The sequence below is a fragment of the Pygocentrus nattereri genome, chromosome 23, assembly GCF_015220715.1.
Source record: "Pygocentrus nattereri isolate fPygNat1 chromosome 23, fPygNat1.pri, whole genome shotgun sequence".
Taxonomy (NCBI): Eukaryota; Metazoa; Chordata; class Actinopteri; order Characiformes; family Serrasalmidae; genus Pygocentrus; species Pygocentrus nattereri.
Genome location: NC_051233.1, coordinates 28486331 through 28509618, shown reverse-complemented (window position 1 = coordinate 28509618; position 23288 = coordinate 28486331). Strand labels below are relative to the sequence as shown.

At 40.4% G+C, this 23288-nt stretch overlaps 1 protein-coding gene across 5 annotated transcripts in view; it reads right to left on the bottom strand.

The window, feature by feature from the left end:
- The window catches only part of LOC108437058 (spectrin beta chain, non-erythrocytic 1), a 99668-nt gene that overhangs the window by 61188 nt on the left and 15192 nt on the right, over window positions 1-23288 (bottom strand). For 2 of the 5 annotated variants that reach the window (XM_037533746.1, XM_037533748.1), the window contains exon 1: window positions 10281-10437. In XM_037533746.1, coding sequence (XP_037389643.1) covers window positions 10281-10437 — 157 coding nt within the window. Of the gene's footprint in view, window positions 1-5635; window positions 6399-10280; window positions 10466-23288 lie in introns of those variants that run through there. The other 3 variants (XM_037533745.1, XM_037533747.1, XM_037533749.1) reach the window with 3 other exon arrangements.

Here is a 23288-nt window from a genome sequence, read left to right as displayed (position 1 = left end):
CAGTGAGAGGAGCTAAAAGGTGGGAGGTGGACGCTGTTCTCTGGCAGGTACGATCGCATTTCCAGTTAAACAGTGAAATACTGTTTACAGTGTATTACAGACAGAGTTTATATTTTCAGGTTAAGGTTTTATATGTGGCGGAACCAGTCAGGCCTGGTCAGGCAGTCTCAAAGCTGTGGATACGGGCTGGGTTCAGGCTTCAATTTCATGCAAACGTGCATTAATCGCACAAGTATTCGTGCAAACCTCTAGTGTTTAAGTGTATGAGGACAAGAGCACGTATGTGAGTGTGTGTTATTGGATAGCCGGGTTTAGGGTCAGTATTACAATGTGGTTGAAGGTGAACAATGTGGTTGAACCCAAACTGGTTGAAGGTGTGTGACCAATTTCAGGTATATTTTATGAGATAACCCAAAGAAACAAACACTGCCACTTCAGAGAAAAACACAAACACGACTTCTATTTTGACTGGAACCAAACGCTTTTCTCAGACTGTGCTTGATTTGTCAGAGAAGTTTACTAAAAATGAGTCTGAGATACAGAGTAAGCCTTTTTCGATTACGTTATCTAATGACTAATAACTTCATCCCATGACTTTAATGACTTTCTCTGCAACCGTAATGCTATGAGTTCACTGAGAATCCACAGTCAGCCTCCTACGCGATCCTAACACACTGAGTAACTGAGCAAGACCGATGGAATGAACACAATCTCCTGACTCATAGAATTACAGTCGTGATACATTTCCCTGAATAACCTGCACTTTTGCCCCAGCTCAGACAGAGTGTGGCTGTTCCTTTCCTAAATCATTCACCAAACAATTTACTAACAATTTTGGAAAATGTGTTCTACAAATTGTGAGCTAGAGTGACCAGAACTACTTTATATGAAAGAAGCACTTATACACGTCATTCTCCATGCAACTTAGAGCAAGTGGCTTATGTTGTTCTACTTCACATCAATCTAATTATTGGACACACCTATAATGGCCAAAAACAAGATGTCCAAATATTTCAAAGGTTAGTCACTGAAAAAGGGAAGGAGGTGTGCTTATGTAAAAATGAGGGGGTTCAAAGTTTGTTAATAATCTCTTAAGGTCATCAATTTAACAATAATTCCAACACACAAAAACAACCCATCTTCCTAGTACAACTTCAAAACTATAGTAGTAGCGCAGGCTGAAGCCCAGCTACCGCACGCTACGATACATGACATGTTGCTATGATATAATCCACAGGTGTAGCCCAATCAATCAAGTACAGCTTTTACTATTGTCTCTGACTTTACATCTACAAGGTGGACTGACAAGGTAGGAGTATTTAATAGAGTGGGCAGCGAGTGGACACAGCTTTTATAATCTCCAGCAGCACTGCTGTGTCTGATCCACTTGTACCAGCACAACACACATTAACACACCACCACCACATCGGCATTACTGCAGTGCTGAGAATGATCCACCACCCAGCTAGTACCTACTGGGTGAGGGTCCATGAGGTTTCCAGACCACTGAAGAACAGGGTAAAGGGGTAGTACGCAGAAAAACAGATGGACTACAGGCTGTAAATGTAGAACTAAAGTGCACCAATATGGTAAGTGGAGCTGATAAAATGGACGATTGTAGAAACATGGAGGTGGTTATAGTGCAATGCCTGATCAGTGTAAGTGACCTCTACGATACATAAAGCCACAGGAACATGCAGCCACTGTTGCTATCACAGGATATCGGCTCAGGTGATTTTGTGATGTTCAGATTTAGGGGAACCCTGCGCTCAACACAGTGGACATAATGTTTTTGAATTATGGATCAAATTAGTAAATACGCTCTGTTGAAGCTTTTGGTAAAAATTGAGCAAATAAGAAAACAGCAGTGAAACTTGATTAATCACATTAATTTAAATTACTTGACAGTCCCAGTAACACTGTGTTCCTTAATGTGGGCTATTTAATATCAATTATCTTCACACACAAAATAATCTGCTATATTGGTAAGTCTAACAGATTTCTGACAAAGCTTTACCAAATTTTGATATCTTAAGTATTTGGAGTTTGGTAATATCTGTCTGGCTCAAACTGGACCAGACAGTCCAAAGTGCGTGCGTGTGCGTGTGTGTGTGTGTGTGTGTGTGTGTGTGTGTACACAAGCCACTGCAATCCTTTCACTGCAGACAGAAAGATGTAAATGTACTAAGCAAGTCTTTATGTAATACTTGCACACAAACACATAGGAATACTTACACTACTGGATATGATCACAGGACCTCGAATCACTAAGCACCAAGAATTCATACAGTTAAAGAAAAGACGTGTCCCCTTCCTTCAAAAAGGCCCCAAAAATGTTTTTACATATTTTACATATTTAAAATTTCCACATTTCATCTAACAAATATTTCTTGGTTCACGTTGTTGTGTGTATATTACTGTGTTTCCACATAACTGGAGTCTTTGCAAAACCTCACAAGTGTTGTAATACCACACTATGAGTGTGGGAGTGTCACTATGGACTGGTATTGCGATACTAGTGAGGACCAAAATGTTACTTCACACTCTCCCAAGCCACATGATGTATATCATCAAGGTCAAATCAAAACTATATTATCTGTTCTGTACATCATTAAATATATTGTTTTTACATTACATGAATATTTGATGCACAGAAATGGTCCATAATTACTTGGAAAAAAGTCTTTTTTTTTTTTTTTTATTATTATTTTTAAGAACTTTTTTCTTGCTCGTACAAATTGACCATTTTAACAGATGCATAGGTTTGTCAAAGGATGCATCAATACCGATAGTGATACCAGCCTTATACGACGCTCATGTACTCACACTCGACCTCATAAAAAGGCACTAATACCAACATCTAATACCAGCTGATACTATGTGACATAAGCCTAGTGTACGCTAACCAACAAAGGACTCAAGTCGGCAATGAATCTGAGTATGCCATCGCAGAGTTACTGGCTTCATGGACGTCATGCACAAAGTTGCTGGTCACATTAAACGTTCTGCCTTGGTAAATTCCTACCAGGTGCCGTATTACAGAAACTTCCTAACTCTGAAATTTTCTCTCATCTGTTTAGTCACTACGACAGCCTCAGCTAGGACTGAATTACGGCAGTATTATTAGAGAACAACAGTTCTTGGGCTTCATAATATTATCCTAACATCAGATAAGAAAATTTTACAGAAGCATCCTTACTTCTAACTTTAGGACAACCCCAGTGGTGTCGTAACCGCGTTTTAACCATCTGTTATCTTTAGGTAACCGTGATGGGCTGCATACTACACAGTAGCATAATGATGTTACATATTTATTTTGCAAAATAATGATGGTTTAGTTTTAAAGGACATTCAACTACTCAACTCTGCCAATAGATTTCAATGACATGAAACGTGAAATGAAATGTGTTACACAAAGGAACAAAACCTGCTCCTCTCCACTGCAAAACTGCTTGACCCAAGGTGGCACAGCTAGCTAATGCACGTCATTTAAATCAGCGAGATTTTATTGATTTAGCTCTTAAGTAAAAATGGTACTGACGCCTCCACGTTTTGTCACAACAGCACCAACGTGTGGGAAAATGAAGTGATACTGCACACAATATTCTCCCAAAAGTAATGAGCATCAAAAGAACGCAGATGTTTAAGGCCCACATACATAAATATCAGCTGAAGAGGCAAGAATGCGAAACATTCAGGGTGCGAGTGACGGGCCTGTTAGTCAACTCTTTCACCACGCAGACTTTGTGTTGTGCATTAGATGATGCATTCAGATAAATAAAGGCCCTACCTAACTGCCCATGCTCCACCTACAGCCCACCCACTACTACACACACACACACACACACACACACACAAAAGCCATGTTATACAGTGTGAAGTGGGGTCACATGCATGTCCCAAGCAGTACCTTACAAAAGTCACTGAGCACCCTTGATTTACTTAATATGCAGTCAAAATGACGATTATGTGCAAGTTATTGTTTTTTTTTAACACAACACAGAAAACATGTATTTAACAGAAAATTACACAGAAGACTCAGTATTTCATGTGTCCACCCTTTGCTTTCATTACAGCTTCCAGCTTCCATTCTTTTCAGGAGGCTTACTTTCAGTTTTTCAAAGAAATCTGCAGGGATCTTTTTCCGCACCTGCTGCTCACGATCCAAATAAACCCAATTACAATTTCACCTCATCAGTCCATGAAGCCTTCCGTGTAAACTTTCTTCTTTTTGTGTTTTTTTTCTCTGTAACATGTAATAAGAACCTTCTCAGGTACATTTCTGATAACCTCTCAGTTATCAACCAGAAAGAGTTTTGTTCTTTCAATTTTATTTTATTGAACACAAAGTCAAGCATGTTTTATAGTTCCCATAAGTTAGTCGGATTTTATTGTGGATTTATACAGTTTTGTGTTGAAAATGTACAAAATCGAACACACACAGTTTCTTATAATGGCAGAATCTGGATCTGGGGCAACAGCCCTGCGGTATGAAACTAAAATACCTGAAACAAGGCCACTCTCTAGGAGAGCAGCACAGGTCCCACACACACACACACACACACACACACACACACACACACACACACACACACACACACACACACACACACACACACACAAAGAGCGAGAGAGAGAGAGGGAGGAGCTAAATTAAGTCCTCCCAGCCCTATATTTTTCACCTGTTTCTCCACTGCAGTGTAAAAGAGGGCGTTGCACTGATAGTGGCGTGGCCTTGTCAGTCTAAACCAGCGCACACACACACACACCGACCAAATGGAGATGAAGGGACAGAGGACAGTGTGTGGAGGTCAAACTCAGTCAGGACAGAGGGACACACTTTTTGAAGGTTAACAAGTGTCAGAATGATCAAAGATGTTACCCCTGGAAAAGAACAGTCTGTAGAACTGCACTGCCCACAGACACGAAATGCTTACAGCTAATTGCTCCAATGCTCAAGTAGAAAAGCAAGCTTTTCTTTAAGCTCTATACTTGAATTGACATGAAATGAAGCAGAGTACTAAAACAGGTACGACACGACTTGACAAAGCAAAAGTGCAACAACTTCATGGGAACATCACTGGGAAGTTTTAAATGTCCATAAGAGGGTCTACTTTTTAGTTCTTCACTCTTATATAACTGATAAACAACATTCTCATAATAGTTGCTCAATGATTTTAGTTTTAGGATAACAGATCTTAAGGTTTATAGACAAAAAGGTCCAGAGCTTAACGGGGGACGAATGAGGAGTGTTTTGGAATGTCTGGGAAGTTTTGGGTTAGCTACAATATTCATGGGCAACTGAAAAGCCATACAAGTCTTTGAGCTTGTCTTCTGTGTTTGTGATGACACAATGTGAAACAGTCTGAACTGACAAAGCGAGAAGTGTTTATGGACTACGAGATGAATTACAGTATTCGTAGGCGAATGAAAAGTCGTAAAAATGCATGACTAACTCCTTTTGGGTTTGACAATGAAAGATCATTTGCATATGGAAGCCTATCAGTCCTGCGAAGGCCAATCCAACAGTCCCAGTTAACAAATGATACATCGTGCAGCTCTACGTCATTTACACTAACGTTCATAGTCAGATGTGAAAATCTGCTAATTTGTGGAAGATCTGAAATAGTCTTACCTTGCAGCTGTTTGAATCTGCCCTCCAGAATGTTGGAATACTGCACCTGGTTCACAAAGGCGGCAGGAGAGAGGCAGGACTCGCTATTCCGCCGCTCTAACTCCATCTCTACCTCGTCTTTTTCTCCTTCACGCTTGCACTCGCACTAACTCGCTCCCAATAGGAATAAGCTGTATCCAGAAAGGAAAAACGTTCACTCCAAAGTCAAGCAGCACTGTACGCTCTGACCTGGCCAACCAGTGGCTACAAAGAGTTTCAAGAAGAAAACAAGACAAAGAAGTGTGAAGGGAAAGCTAAGGCAGAATTAGCTTTGTGTCCAGGTGCAGGAGTTCAGGTTGAGAAAAGGTCCAAACTGAGAGGACGCAAAACTTCCAGGTGTGTGTGTGCGCGTTTCATCTGTGCGCGCTAAGCCACGCCATGCTGTTTCATCACCCTCAAGAAAAAAAAAAAAAAAAAAAAAGAGAGAGAGAGAAAAAAAACTCCCTCTTATTTCCCCTCAGTGCTGCTCCTTTCTGTGCGGTAAAACACCCTAAGAGATGGCAAGTGCAAGAAGAGGTAGGAGGGGAAAAAGGGCAAAGAAAGAACAGTGTGTTCTCTCGCTTTCCTCTCCTTTCACCTCTTTCACTTCTCTCCCTCCTTCTCTCCTGGGCAGTGTCTTACTCTGCTGCGCTCTCTCCCTCACACGTTCGGTCTTCTGTCTTCCCTCCAGAACGTGTGTGTACGCGCATGCCCGTGCGTTTGCGCGCGCACCTTGTTTGAGCAGCTAGCTGCGGTAGGCTGCCTAAGTAAACAAAGCCTTCTGCTCTCTCTCTCTCTGAGCTGTGCATTTGCATAAGGTGTGCGTGGGGGGAAGGAGTTAGAGAGAGAGAGAGAGAGAGAGAGAGAGAGAGAGCGAGAGAGCGAGAGAGCGAGAGAGCGAGAGAGCGAGAGAGCGAGAGAGCGAGAGAGAGAGAGAGAGAGAGAGAGACTGGGATAAAAGGAGGGGGAGGGTGTGGGCTAAACCATCTCCAAAGGTGTAGCAGGGGAGGAGCACAGAGAAAGAGACAACGACAGAGAAATTGACAGAGTTGTTTAATTTACAGGTAAAAAGACTGAAGAGGCCAGGAGAGCGATAACATAGGAGTGAGAGGTTGTTTCCATCTCTCTCTCTCTCTGCTCTGCTGCATGCAACAGAAATAAGTCGTTGAGGCAGGAAGGAAGTACTTGAGAAAGACTCATCAGCTAACCTCTCTTCCTGTGTGTGTATTTTTTTGAATGTCACTCAACTCTCCGCCACCTTAGCCATCAAAACAGAACCAAAACCACAGTTACGTTATAAATGACCTCACAATCTAAGAGCATAAACTAAACGTTTCACAATAGCCGAAAAAAACTCTAAGCAACTACTGAGCTCGGAATGATGCCACAATCAATCAATGAATAAACCGATATAGAACCAGAACAGCTTTAATAATGACAGTACCGGTATTACGTTCCAAATAAGATCGCAATCAAAGTAATTAACTAAATATTTAGCTTTACAAAAGGATAAACATTATATGCCACAAGATTTCACAAGCAGCCAATCCAAACTAATAAATAAAACTAAATAAAAACCAAACAGTACTACGGAGCGTCTTCGCTCAACTATTGGGTTCCATATGCTTAAACGGGTCAGATCATGTGACTGGGACATTCTAAATGACGCTATAAAGTCAAAGTAAAAACCCTAAAATGACACTATCGAGAGGTCAAAATCAAGCATTCAAAATAAACACATTTCATTACTAGTCATAATGTTCTAAATGACGTTATCAAGCAATCCAAGTACACAGAGAAGGAAAAAGAAATGAGTGAATGAAGCGGACAGAGAGGAAAGAGCAAAGCGCTGACAGTCTCAGATCTGAAGTCAAATGACGCTGGTAATAAGGTATGATGGATTTATGGACACGCAAACATAAGTAAAAGCATCTCTCATTTGGAAACAACAAAAGTGGCTCAGATAACATTTCTTCACTATCTACGATCAGTACAGTAGACTTGATCTGCCAGCCAAGCCCTGTTCTCACTCACACACACACCCCCCCACACCCTTTGCGCATGGATGATATGTTTGTGTTTTATTAGAGGAAGTGCCCTAATGAGGACCAGAGAAACCACAAACCGTGCCATTGGCAGACCACAGCGACCAAACACCCTAACTCTGCTGAAAGAGTGCGTGTGTGTGCGCGTGCGTGGATCCTGTCTGTACAGAAATTCAAGAAAGTCACATGTATGACAGAATAAACATATAACTTAGTAACCTTCCAAAATTGTTGGACCATAAAACACGAAAGGAGAAAGATGGCAATTAGCAATACAGATGAGATAGAGAGACAGAAAGAGCGAGAGCTAGACAGATAGCTAACGAGCATGCGTGTGTGTGTGTGTGTGTGTGTGCGTGCGTGTGTGTGTGTGTGTGAGCGCGTGAGAGAGAGAGAGAGAACAAAAAGGACTGGGGAAAAAGAGAGATAAAGTTTTGTATGGGTGTGAGAGAAAGAACATTACATTGGACTCACGACTCCCACACATATGTGCGCGCACACACACACACACACACACACACTTCCCAGGCTACACAGATTACACAGAGTGGGCGCGCAAGTCAGAAACATCCACAAATATTTCATGCGTGTTTCTCAGGGAAATACACTATTTCCGTCATCAAGAAACACACCAGATGCAGCTGGTCTGAAATGGCAGGAGACTCAACATACCAGCATTTCTCTCTCTCTCTGCCTCTCACATACACATACAAGGAAATCGAAAAGAGATCATACGATGAGAGTGACTGCAATACTGAAAGAGAAAACACAGGGAGAGTGTGGGTGGGTGTGGACGTGTGGACTGACAAGAAAGGAGGAAAAAGGCAGTGTGAGAAATAGAAGCTCATGAAGAGCTGACAGAAGTACTGAAACTCATTCCTACCAGGTGAAAAAACACAGATACTGAAATAATAATCAAAACATTGAGTTAGAAATGTCAAAGTAGTGACTCAGCACCTTATAATAACGACTCACTGTCGGAAAATCGACTTCTGAAAACACCGACATGTTGAAATAACAACTTAGCGTCGCATAATGACGAACTCTGAATGAACAATTCATTATTTCAATATTAACCTTCGTGGAAATAGTGACGTATTGTTTTCAGACTATTTATTTACTATGGTAAAAAATGCAACCTGAAATAACTTTACTTGAAGTATAACGTCAATATTTCAACACTGAATCTCAAAATTGAGATTTATTACTTCTAGATTTTATGACTATTTTAAGAACATGAATCAAATCAAAACAAGTTTGTCACTAGAACATTTACACAGGTGGAAAGTGAGTGAAAGACGATGTCTTGATAAATCATTGTTAGTAAATAATAAAGAAAATAAATTCAATTGCTTCAAGATAAGCTGATATATTTGACAGTATGCTGTTAGAAACAGAACAGCAGGAAAAACCTATATGTAATTTCATCTGTACCTGGGGGATTGGAGGATAGAGAGAGAGGGAGGGAGGGAGGGAGGGACAGTAAGCAAGAGAAGGGGGGGGGGATTGGGGGGTGCAGAAAAAAGATAGAGTGTGTGTGTGAAGCCTGAGGGGGATTACTGCAGCAGAAAAATGTGGATATCATGTCTCCACTTGTCAAGCAGAGATGCTATCTTTTTCACACACTTACAAACATAGTCAAACCCCTGTGTTACCCATCTGTGTGCACTGGACTCTCCGGTTTGGTCTGCTTGTTATGTACTGTGTGAACATCAGCACACAGACTTATACAGGTCAGTTTTAGTCTTGAACGCATTCAGAACACTTTATAACTGTTAGAGTCAGCACGTTCTGTAAGGACTGGAATGTTGCACAATTGCTTTGCTGCCTGTTGCTTCCCCCTGCTGGAGGCAGATACACATTGCAGCATTTTATACACACACACACACACACACACACACACACACACACACACACACACACACACACACACACACACACACACACACACAAATTTGACTAATTAGCCCATTATGCCTTCTGCTGCCCTCTACTTGATCCACACCTCTCATCTGCATCATTAGTTTACATGCAGCCTAATAATCAGTTAATAATCCGACTAATAGCTTAACCGGAATAGAATACGTCCATGTATATACTTCAGTCGTAAAAGTCTAGTGTGATTGAGGCCACTCGGAATACAATTTCTATCCGATTGCATGTAAACACCTCAGTCTTAATCAGTAATCGCAATGTATTCAGTCTGATTGGTAAAAAATGTAAACACTGCCAGTGTCAAACATGTGTACTAAGTTTTATGACGCTGCCTGACCTTTACCCGCTTTGGGCAACGTTATAACAAAAAAAAGTTAACAGAACTGTGAAACGTGAAATTTCTGCTTGAATATGTGAGTGAACATTAGCACGTTGTCCACTAAAGAGAAACCTTAACATAACCTGTGGAAGACAACGAGTCTCTACCAGCATTCCTGGTTATTTCTCTCTCTGCAGCTTACCGGATATCAGCTCATGAGCCCTTGCAGATACACAAATAACAAACCTTTCCGTAATCGACCTTGTTGTAGTCTAATGGATTTGGTTGGTTAATCGTTGCGGCGATAATGTCCTCTCACACTCATTACCTGCGAGGGCTTTGATGCGTGAGCGCTCGAAGAGTCTTGCTGAACTGTTCTCGTTGTCCCACTCGGCCTCGGCCGCCAGGTCCCAGCGGTTGTTGATGTCATTGTACTGCTGCTGGATCTCCACGTTGTCAAAGTCCGTTGGAGAGATGGTGCTCATGGTTGCCACCGGAAACGCAATAGCCTCCCTAATGAAAGAAAGAAGCAAAAAAAGTTAATAAAGACTGTATTCACAGTGGGGACCCGTCAACATAACACAAGGCAGACAGCAATCAATACTGTGGACCTTGAGATTAAACAGCATCACCAAAGGTATTAATATTTATTGCTTACTGATATTTTTTGGTTATCAGAACTTTTAGCTCCATAATATCAGTATCAGTCAAAGTGCTTATAAGGGTCAGGCTCAAATTCTGTCATGCTTGGGGGCGGGGGAGCAATCTTTGGCTCTGAGCAAACCTGTGTCCTACTCACACTATAATAATGTAAATCTCAGGAATAGTTCTCAAGAAATGATTAAACATAACAAAATACAGTGATGCTTATGCTTAAGCTGTAAACAATAAATATTCGGATAATTAAATGGATAAACAGGCTGTTCCATGAAGGACGCTTAACTTAAGGAAACCACTGGTTAAAGTCAGTAGGAGGTGTAGGGGAGGTTAAGTAGAAAGTATGTCGAGTAATGTTAGCTAAGAGAGTCGGTTATGTTGAATATATTACAGGTTGAGATTAAGGTTAAGTGTAGATGTGCTAAGTAAAATGGATGATTAAGGCAAATTAACAGAAAATGACTGATAATTAGGTTAACGTGTGGGAATAGGTTACACGCTGGATACGACTATTTTGGATTAAGGGTTATGATACAGCACAAAGGGCAAGATTAAGTGAGGGTACAAGCTCCAAACAGGATAAGACGAAGTGCAGGAGTGGACAACACTTCACAGGAACTTCAGCCACATTCTAGCTTGCTGAAACAGAAACGGCACGAACAGCTCCACTGCAGAACTCCTTGCAATGCTAGAAGCCTGGGAGAAAACCCTAGCAGGACACGCAGACAGGGTAGAACAGTTCAACTAGCCTAGACAGATGCTTCTGTTTTATATTACAAAAATGACAAAGTCCATGGAAAAATGACGTGGAGTCAGCAACGTTTCGACGGCATCCGAGTGAGTGTGTGCTATTCTGAATATCAAACGAGAAACTGATGATCTCTCAGGACGTGAATTTGGGATAGGGAATAAGAGGGAAGATTTACACAGAACCCCCCAACCCCCCCCAAAAAAACCCCAAAACAACAAACACATTTTCACTGACTTTAGAAAAAGCTGACCCAAAATGAAACAGTACTAAACAGTACTGACACACTGAGCCTCGAGTGTCAGTGTTTATTTCATGTGTTAAGTCGTTTGATAAAAATGAATAAGATACCAAAAGCTAGTTCCTTTTCAGCCCACAAGATGGCGCTGAGAAGCAGCAGCGCATACTAAATGTCAAATTATCGCAGTGTGTGACAATACTTAGCATTACAGACTTTGAAAAAAAACCTGCAATAGAAACAGACGGTGGATTAAAAGAACAGCTTGGTGAAAATCGAATTCATACAGCTTTCGTGTACAAATTTTACTTCTATAGTTTAAGGCTCTGAGATTAAAGTTGCTAACATACACTAGAAGTCAATCATCACCCACATCTTTTCTGTAAACACATCCTCAAAACCTCAAACTGCATCCAGGTCCTGAACACAGCACGCAGCAATTTTAGATGACAGGAGAAAAAATGGTGTTTAACAAGTTAATACTCGGTTTGTCTAGGACCATTTCCATTTCTGCCAGAGAGGGTGGCAAAGCACTAGTCAACTAAAACTTAACTAAAATTAAAAGAAAAACACCGCCAAACTTCAGATGCACTTTTCTATTGTGACAGACACTTGTGGCATAGCTCACAGTCTCTCATGAGTGCATCATTTAAGTAAAAACCAGGAACCGGGTCTTTGGATAAGATCATTAAACCTAATGACTGACCTAACTTGACTTATGGCAAATTTAACGTACTAATTTCACAGTTTTTATCAATAAATACTGATCAATTTAAAAGTAATCCCTGCTTCAATAGGGCAGTATTGTGAAAACCTTAAGCATAAGCAGGAGGCACCGGCCTGTGAATTTTTGTAGGAGAAAAATTAAACATATATGCACTTTGAGAAGTAAATAAATTCATTTCCCACACTATCTGGACTGTATAAATTGATTTCTCTCCCACTCCTTAGTCACATTCCCATGCAGTGCCCTGTACATTTAGCGTCCAGTGTGGGTTGGAATCGTAGGATTCCAGCAGAATTCCCAGCAGGAGAGATTTCAGCCTATTAATATTTCAACACTGCGTGCCTTAAAAACACCCGAGGGCCAAACCAGAAATGGAGAGATCAGGTAAAAGTGCAACACAAAACACAAAAACACCCACATTAAAACACACACACACACACACACACACACACACACACACACACACACACACACACAAATCTGAGAGAGTCCAAGAATAGAATGCTTTAGGGAGACACAGCAGCATTTTCTATGTATGAAGACTTGGAGGGCATATTACACCCCAGGATGTACTGTAGGATAGACACTCAAGGATCAGTGATCTACAATATAGTAATGCATAAAATATATTACAATATTATATGTGATATTACGCTGCATAAGAATGCAGCATTTTGATTTGGACTGTATAACGTCTCATTCAGGATTAAAAATACAGTTATCTTGTTTATTTGGTTTCAGACTCAGGTTGAGCCATTTATCAAATTGCACATTTTACTAACACTCTGACTGCAGTTTAAACTCCATTTATTTATTTTTATTAATTAAGGTCCAGTGCCCACTTACATAACAGCACTTATCTTTAGGGAATTGAGCAATGGATAATTCTAACGCTGTAAATTTAAATTTTGTGTTATTGTGTACGTTTGCTTTTCTGCCAAACTACTGCTCTATGGTGCAATATCAGCACAGGGTTCCAGGCACTCAAGTCTTCAACCCTTTAAAATAGTGCCGCAATGCAAAATGACACCTTAGTCCTGTCTTGAGCATCAACATGCACACGTACACACACGCACACACACACGCACTTCTGTACGCAATGAAAGCTAGGGCACAGAGCAGTAAGCCACTCTGAGGGGGTTCCCATCTGATTAGAAAACACACACACACACAAACACGTGCACAAAGTTTAATGACCCATTATACGGCACGCAGATTGTTTGTTTTAAAGGGGGACGGACTCTAGATCAATGCTCTTTGTCTGGCCCGCTGTGTCTGGTCCAGGCTCTCTAGAGTGAGTGTGTGTGTGTGTGTGTGTGTGTGTGTGTGTGTGTGTGTGTGTGTGTGTGTGTGTGTGTGTGTGTGTGTGAGAGTGTGTGTGAGTGTGTGATGAATAATTTAGAGAAAGGAGATGGAGAAGGGGTCATTAAAGTAGATTTGTGTTTCATAATAACCCCTGGGGCATTGAATTCTAATCTAAATGATGGTTTGAGTGTGTGTGTGTGTGTGTGTGTGTGTGTGTGTGTGTGTGTGTGTGCACGCACACTTGTGGTAAACAACAGGTCATCAGCACTTTTCCAAAAGGTGTGTCGTCTACTAGTGTGAGTGTGCCAGCTTATTTCTGACTGACACAAAGAGAAATGCAAGTGTACAACTGTGTCTGCAGGGGTCGACATTGCCTACTGCCCAGTGCCCCTGGCCACAGCATTTCACATTCTGGCTAAGGATGTGCCAAACATGGGAATTGTGGGGCGAGGCTGGTATCTAAACATGCAGAAACGTTTATAAATCCATCAGGATCAGCATTACCAACAAATACACAATTTTAGGTTACGAATGCAGAAAAATTACCAAAATGCACATATTTTAGCACAACAGCCCAGTATTGCCTAAAAGTTTGGTTCAGAGTAAATCAGATGAGTCATCAAATATTGGTTTGAAACCCAAGGCAAATCTAAACATCAGTCCCTTACGGCTTATTTTTAAGTAAACGTGCGCTGAAACCAATAGGATTCTGATATCACCTTAACTGTGGCCTGTGATCAGTCATGGAACTAATTGCCTCTAATCGGAGTTAAATATTAACACTACATAAGGCTGACGTGACAAGTGTAAACTACTTTCTAGAGGTACGAGCACTTCGTCAACTGCAGCTTTCAACCTGAAAGCTGTTGCAGAGCTATGATCTCTTCCCTACGATTGAGACTGAGGTGGGTAAGCAGTACTGAATGATAAAAAAAATCTGAAGTTATACTGTGAAAATGAGGATTTCTTCATGGCATTCCCTGGTTTGACTGATAGGACAAAAAACAAGAAAAAAGGCAAGGATGTGGGGACGCCTGACGAGTTTTATACGAAAATAACACTTCACAGTTTCCCAACGTCAGCTGAAGCTCTGCTGTAACGAAGGAAATCACCTTGTTTTTGTAAAGCATATGGATGCTGTCAAACTCCTGTCTAGCAGTCTAAAGTTCCTTTAGGAGAAACAGCTGTTGCTTCAATGTGCTCATATGAGCAGGCAAGTTGCTTTTACAAGTTAGTCATTTAGAGAAGAAACAGCCATAAATGTCAGCAGGATCTAATGAACATGTTTCCAAGAACAACTTTCCACTTACTCAGTATTATTTAATGCGATTTCATTAAATCAGTTAACACTAAATAATATGAAAATTAAAGACCATGCCGGGCGCATCTGCTGCTCGAACAGTTTAAATGTGTTGAACGTGTGCTGACTGAAGCAGGAGAGCCAAAGGGAACAAACAGCTATGAAGTGTTAGACTGATATTTCATTGTAAGCCTGCTTAATCTTTTGTTTATGTAGCCGTATTTTAGGCTTTTTTCTCTTTCAGCAAAAAACTGAAAGTGGTACTTTCGATCGTCTTCAGAGGCCGAAATTTTAGTGTGTATATGCCGGGGGTGCAAAATAAATCTGGTAGTCATCACTGCAAAACTGATAACAGAACAGTAACCAATCATGTGTTTTTTCCCTGTGTGCTAAGAAAACCCTGACCAATCATGGCTCACAGTAGCTGTTTTGATGAATCAAGGTGTTCATGTAATCCAACCAAATTCAATTATTAATAAAAATAACGCAAACTAGTCTTTAACCGTATTACCAATGATTTATTGTCCTGGGAGGCATATTACAAACGCAATATTTAGCTAGTATTGTGTCCATATTGTGCAGCCTAAGTTTACATGTGTGAATATAAACATGCAAGTGTCCACTTAATCATGCCGACATGCATCCAAACCGTCCCAGTGGGGTCCCACCTAATCCACTAGCCTCACCCCTCATCCTCGCCATAACAACAGCCCTACCCATCACCAGGGAAACCGAATCAGGGGGGTGTGGCCCAAGGCAACATAAAGCACTGAAGGTCTTTCAAGGGCAAGGGCACACACACACACACACACACACACACACACACACACACACACACACACACACACAGAGACACAAAGACCACATGATCCCGGATTTGTAAAACACTGACTAAAGCAGGTAAAAATACTTTGTTCTGTTTGATTTCACACATTGATCCCAACACTAACAGCAGAACACTCATATTCACCATGTGTGTTGCACAATGTACTGAAAATTGTGTTAATTATGCTTTCACTATGTTTTAGCCATTGGACAAAAAATTTAAACCAACATAAATGCTGATATTTCTTCTTTACTTCTCTACTGTAAATGCACGGCATTATGGTTTGGCTCATATCGCGGTTCAGCGTTGAAAAAAATGTAACCAGCACTGAACCACAATCAGTGGTGTTCAAATCTATTTTGGGTTTCACACATTTTTCATCACTAAGTTAAATGCGAGATGTGCAAACACAAACCAGAAGCCTTTTTGGAAAGAGGATGATACAAATTAGTTATTAAAAATTGTTAAAACATGTTGCCAAAGTGTAAAATCAAGTCAAATAAATGTAAAACATTAGCAAGGGGAACAAAACAGCTGGAGAACAGACGTATGCATGAAGAGCTTGAGCAACTGTACCAACCAGCAAGTACAAAAAATATGAAGAGCAAGTAAATTCAATGTAAAACGCGAGTGAGAAATCTGACCATCAGTCTGCTTCTGTTTTTCCTTGAGCAGAGTCAGAGGTATGGGGGAGTTTGAGCCAGAACACTGCTAGTGATTGAACCTGAATCAACGTTAGCCAAATCAGTTACATCATCAGTATGCATTATATACATGATGCATGCACACACACACACACACACACACACACACACACACACACCCCTCACTGTTCGGAACAGGCACTCACTGGATGCTGGTGATGACAAACACATAGTTAATCCAGACAGTTAAAGCCGTATTTCAGAAGTGAGAGTATTATATACTTATCTGTCCAGACACAACTGAATGCGCGCACACACACACACACGCACGCACACACACACACGCACGCACGCACACACACACACGCGCACACGCACGCACGCACGCACGCACGCACGCACGCACGCACACCTCTCAGCTAGTACGCAGACACACAGCAGTCACTAAGAGTATGGAAGAATATGTGAAAGACAGAGCGAGAGCATGAGAGAGAGAAAGAGAGAGCTAGAGAGTGTGCACACTTGTTTAGTCTAGATATTACAATTACAATTTTATGTTTAATTTGTTGTCCGTTAGTTTTCTGCATCTTCATATTTGCTTTATTTTCTCTTGCTTTTATTGTCTGTGCAGTAACTATGGCCACGTTTAGCTCCCTGGAGTGGATTTTTGGGATATATGTTTACGTTTTTGACACGAACCATAGAAAATGTTTTATATGCAAAACTGTTTATGAAGTATATTTTAAAAAATAATAATAATAATTTATCTTTGTCCCACATCTGTGATTTCAATCTTCAAACGCATTCAGTTACTAAATTATAACTTTTCAATTGGAACTGTATTTTAATAACATTAGTTATTAAATTGAGCTGCTGATCAGTCATTTATGTCATCGTTTTATATTTGTCCTTACTGCAACCATTCTTTTTAAAAACCAAGCAAACCTACTTTTAATGGGAAGAATAAATTGGCCAAAGAGCATTTATAATTATACAGCAATGCAGAAGAACCAATTTATGTGTTCCTGGATTCACAGAATAGCAAATATAATATTTTCATATTTCATATTCATGCTAAATTCAAATACATTACATCTGTACACATTTAGATTCAAATGTTCATAACATGCCATTTCACTTCATTTTTGTTTTTGCTCCTTAAAATGACTTTCTGTGAAGAATAAAAATATATTTTGGATGACTTGTAGTGGCCAAGTGATTACAAGTAAGTAACCATTTAAATCTGCCAAGCTCCATCACTTAAACTCACACGCACACGCACACACGCGCACACACGCAACAATAGATTGGTGGGCAAACAAAAGAAGCAGGAAGGCAGTTCCCAATCCCATTAGAGCATGGATTAGGGAAGTGCTTGGAATAGAAATGGGTCTGAGAGCCATTATCCCTGGATTACACCCACACACTGATCCAACAACCCCATTCTACACACTCCTCTATGCTCATAACACTTCACGTCACTCTTACACACTCCTGCATCTCTAACTCCCATCACACTTCAATTCATACTGTTCAACACTTCTCACAATATATACTTCTACTTCACTCCCTCATCATTCCTTCATGCATTCCTCCCCTTATCATACTCCAGTTTAGGGGTGAATGCTATTGGTGAGAAATCACACTGCACACAAGAGGGTGTGATAGAGAGGGAATTACAACAGCAATTAGGGTGTGGGTGTGCGGGTCGACCCACGGGGGTTGGGTTCCTCGGACTGAGCCTTGGTCCCTTCTAAGGTTTCTTCCTCTTAAAGGGAGTTTTTCCTTACCACTGTAGTCACCACAAAATTGGCTTCACTGTGGTGATGCTCATAAGAGGCGTGGACCTGTTTTTCTGTAAAGCTGCTTTGTGACAACCTTGTTGTAAAAAGCGCTATATAAATAAACTTGAATTGAATTAGGGTGTTTATTTATAGTGTTAACTCAATATTACACTTTACACTTAGATTCTGTATCGATATACAATCCAATTTCATTTACAATACTGGGTTCACGAATCTCAATATTTTGAGCAAAATTTGCTTGAATAATGATGATCAGTGTCTCCGAGTTCTTGCACACCTTAGTAAGGAGACTAGAGTGGGGAGGCTGGATAAGTGTGGCAGAGGACGTAAGCATGCTGTGGGTTGTTGATTGACTGATTGTCAAACAATGCAATTAGATGACGATATACAGAATGTAAACAAAGCACTGTCGCATCTCTGCAGTGAACACCGTCGCGTTTTCATACTGTGATGTTTAGTGATGCAACAAAATAATTCTTGGTCGAACAAATACTGACATTTAGGACGCACTGAGCCCAAAATCGAAACCCGAAAAATGCTGATAAATAAAAAAGTTGACAAACATAGTTTTCAGAAATAATTACAGTATGTACACTTTGAAGATGGGTCTTCAGGGGTTCTTTAGTAAAAGGAATGGTTCTATTTAGAACCATGAAATCTATATAGATCCATTTCATGCTTGACGGTTCTTTGCGTGGTGAAATGGTTCTTTAGGTTGAGGAGAATGTGTTGTGTAGTGTTTGTTAGTGTTTGTTGTTTAAACCTGAAAGTCTTCTATTGTGAGAAGCTTGACATCGTAACAATAGAAGAACTCTTTTTGGTGCAATATAGAGCCATTTTTTCAACAGATTGTATGTAGAACCGTATACAACACATTCGCCATCGATCTGAAGAACCATTTAAGCATGCAAAGATCCATTTAAAACAAGAGACGGTTCTACAGAGAACCACTCTCTTTACTGAAGAACCCTTGAAAACATCTTTTTAACAGCATAGACTACAGCATGGGCCACAAACTTCAATGATACAATACACCTCGACAACAGAGAAGTCAGTCATAAAAGGCAATGAATTCATTATTTTTTTGGCTGTCGTTTCTGAATTTTTCCATCATATCAAAACTGTGGTTACAGACAGTGTGGTGTGTTTGCAGGGACACTTCTTTCTGTTGTTTTGCTGTTTTCTATATAATGAGCGGACTGTTGTGTCAAATGATGTATCAAACCTTTGATTACGAATCATTTGTCTAACATCATCCGTAAAAACTACTCATTAGTTCCACTTGACAGATGTTCACTATTGATCTCCTGCTGCTCAGAATGTTTGAACACATCTGCACTGATTAACGAGAAAAAAAAACGTTTAAATCAGGATTTCTTATTTTTTTAATAGCTTAAAATAAACCCAAAAGTGCTGTATCTGACCATTGGCCTGGTGGCCTTAATTTGGGGGCAGGCCAAATGATGTCACAAACACCCCTAACACACATAAGGGCTGCATCATATCTAGAAATCGTATATCGCAATATGCCTTATGAAACAACTAAAACCACTGAACCTCTGATAACGTGATTAAAGCTCGGCCTGTTTGGCCTGCATTATTTTAGCTAAAGGTATGTTGGATCACTTGAATGCCTTTAAATCACCAAAACAGCCACAGATACTTTTCAGAAAACTGTGGATGGTCAAGATGTTTACAGCACAATACAAAAAGTCTGCTTTGTGAGAGGGCTCATTTGAATATTACAGCCTTCTCATTATTGCTAAAGCCAATATTACAGTAATGATTAACAGACAAGACATTGTACAGGTCTACTCCAGTTTCTGTTGGTACCACAACTAGCATGCAGAATGGCAAAGTTATCTAAACTATTCTGGTGAAATATCTCAAATTGAAACCTAGACAGTCAAAACATCCATGTTTGAAGGTCACTTAACAGGTTCTCCCTGGACCATGCATGTTTTGAAATGTTTAGACTGCCTCTGGAATTTAATACAATTTAATTCCTTTTTGCTGAAAACATTGCTCAGTACAAGCTCTGACTTTTTTTCCTAGGATTAATTCAGGTAGTAAATGTAGACGATACATTGCTGCCATAATAAACCTGTAATTCCTTTCCCTTTAAGAAGTATCTGAATCAGTATCACTGAACATTTTCAGATGTTCTACAATGTTTTGTCTTATTTTTGTAAATATCATAATCTCTAGATTAAACTAAATCAAGGCCCATAATGATCAAACCTCTTAAAGACAGCTATTGATCTAGGTTCATTCTTCACCTTCCAATCAATACAATTATTTGACACAAAAAACAAACAAACAAAAAAAGCAGCACAGACCAGCATTCTTATACTGCGACGCTCAAAACGGCCATAACCTGCTGAAAAATTCACATTCAAAACTTCCCAAATGCACATAAACACACACCCAACAAAACAAACATGGTGACTGGGCACTGAGTCACTTCTCTTGGTGGGAGTCACAACAGCTACCTACAGAGTCATAAGGGTGCTAATGAGGCGGTAGCCATGGCAACTGTGACTTCCTGTCCCAAGAGGGAAAGAGATGTGACCAGCATCCATCTGTGTGTCTGTATATATAGTGTGTGTGTGTGTGTGTGTGTCTGTATATATAGTGTGTGTGTGTGTGTGTGAGTGTGTGTGTGTGTGTGTGTGTGAGAGAGAGAGGGATATGGTAAATCACAAGGGATATATAAAAAGCATTGTGATGCACTGCGACTTACTACATTGATTTGTAATGTTAGTATGGATTATATTACAATAATACTCGATAAGAAACACATTGATGATTAAATTCTTGATGATTAAATTCTCCTGTTTTGAAATATAACATCCAAAAAAAGGATTTTTTTCTTTTAGTTTTTATTCCACTGCTGTAAATAGAGGTGGTGGACCCCCTTTTTTACGCTAGTGTGTGTGCATGCATGTATGCGGGTGTGTCACATGCTTGGCCTGAAATAAAGGAACATAAAGGAGAGGATCTCTCAGACACATATCTTGCTGGAGGACTCTGGCACTGGTCTTCCAGGGGTATTAAAACTGGGGGGTGGGGTCAATCCTGCCTTTGTCAATCCCCCGAGAGAGAGAGAGAGAGAGAGAGAGAGAGAGAGAGAGAGAGAGAGAGAGAGAGAGAGAGAGAGAGAGAGAGAGAGAGAGAGAGAGAGCGCACAAGAAACATAAACAAACAGGGAAAGAAAGAAGATAAAGAAAAAGGAAGAGATCCAAATAGGGGTTCTGCAAAGTGAATGAAGCAAGCCCCCCGAATCCCCACGTCATTATTCATTCCAGACACAGAGACCACAAACAGACTACAAACAGCAGAAGCTAATGAAGCTTCTAACGATAAAACCTGACATGCGCTGACAAGATGACAAAGACTGAGGGAAATCAATAGTTTTAGAAATACCCCACTGTGTGTGCGTCTCAGTTTGCCCATATGAGAACGGCATAATAAGCCATCTGGGTGTGTGCCTGCAGGGCTTACATGATGTCACGCTTGCACACACACACACACACACACACACACACACACACACACACACCTCTCTTTCTCCACTATCCACTATTTCTTTACAGTGGATGTGACTGGAACCAGGGGTTGCCATGTCAATAACACAAGTACAGCCATTTTATTTACCATCACAAACAAACAAACAAACAAACAAACAAACGTGTCATCTGACAAAGATAACTCAGGAAACACAAAATGCTGTTTTAATTGATTTCTTTTATTTAAGGAAAAACGCTGTTTAGCCCTACCTGGCCTTAAGGGGAAAACTGCCCCCTTTGCTACTAATTCAACCATGTAACCAAATTCAATTGACTATTGGTTTCAATCTCATTAGCTGCACCCAGGCATGATGACTGCCAGACCTCTTCAATCTAAACATCACTTAAATAGAACCTGGCTGGCAATGTGAAACAGGCTGAAAGAGCTCAAAAAGCAGCACATGATGCCACTAAAGTGATTCAAACACATAAGCTAAACAAACTCATCAAAATCTACCTGATGTACCGTCTGGAAAGGGTTACAAAGCTACTGCTACGGCTCTGGGACTCCAGCGAACCACAGTGAGAGCCATTATCCATAAATGGAGAAAACTTGGAACAGCGGCGAATCTTCTGAGGAGTGGCTGGTCTACCAAACCACCGCTGACCAAAAAGAACACAAAGTCTAGTCTCGCAATCGCCAAAACCATCTAGATGACCAAGACTTTTGAGATAATATTCCATGGACTGATGAGTCAAAGGTGAAACTTTTTGGAAGACATGGCTCCCGTTACTTCTGGCATAAAGATAACACTGCATTCTACCAAAAGAACATCACACCAAACAGTCAAACATGGTGGTGGTACTGTGATGGTCTGGGGCTGCTTTGCTTCTGCAGGACCTGAACGATCTGTCATAATCGAAAGAAAACCATGAATTCTGCTCTCGATCACAAAATCCTGAAGTAGAACGCCTGCTCATCAGTTTGAGACCTAAAGCTCAAGTGCTCTTGGGTCACGCAGCAGGACAGTCATTCGAAGCACACAAGCAAGTCCACCTCTGAATGGTCCAAAGAAAACAAAATAAGGTTTTGGAGCATCCAAGTCAACGTCCTGACTTGAATCCCATTTCTGTGGTGGTCTGACAAGACCTTAAATGGGCAGTTCATACTCAAAAATCCCTCCAATATACCCAAATTAAAATATCACATGGGTGATAAGTTTTGAAAAAATCTTCAATGAGTTGAACAATCATATAAAACCTGCATACTGTGTTTACTCATGTTGTCTTTATATTATATTAAAATTAGTTGGACAACCTGAAACATTGAAAATGCAGCAAATTAGCAACAATAGAAGAAAGCAGTGGGGGCAAATACTATTTCACAGCTCTGTATAGTGGAAACACTGCATTAACACACACAAGACAAATCCACACATTCAACTAATCTAATGCTACCATTATAATCATAATGTAGGCAACAGAAATCATTAATGAAAATTTTATACATTTAAAGTTTTTTTCCATTTTGAAGCTCATCTTGGCACCTTGAATCAGAACCCAATCAAATCACGAGA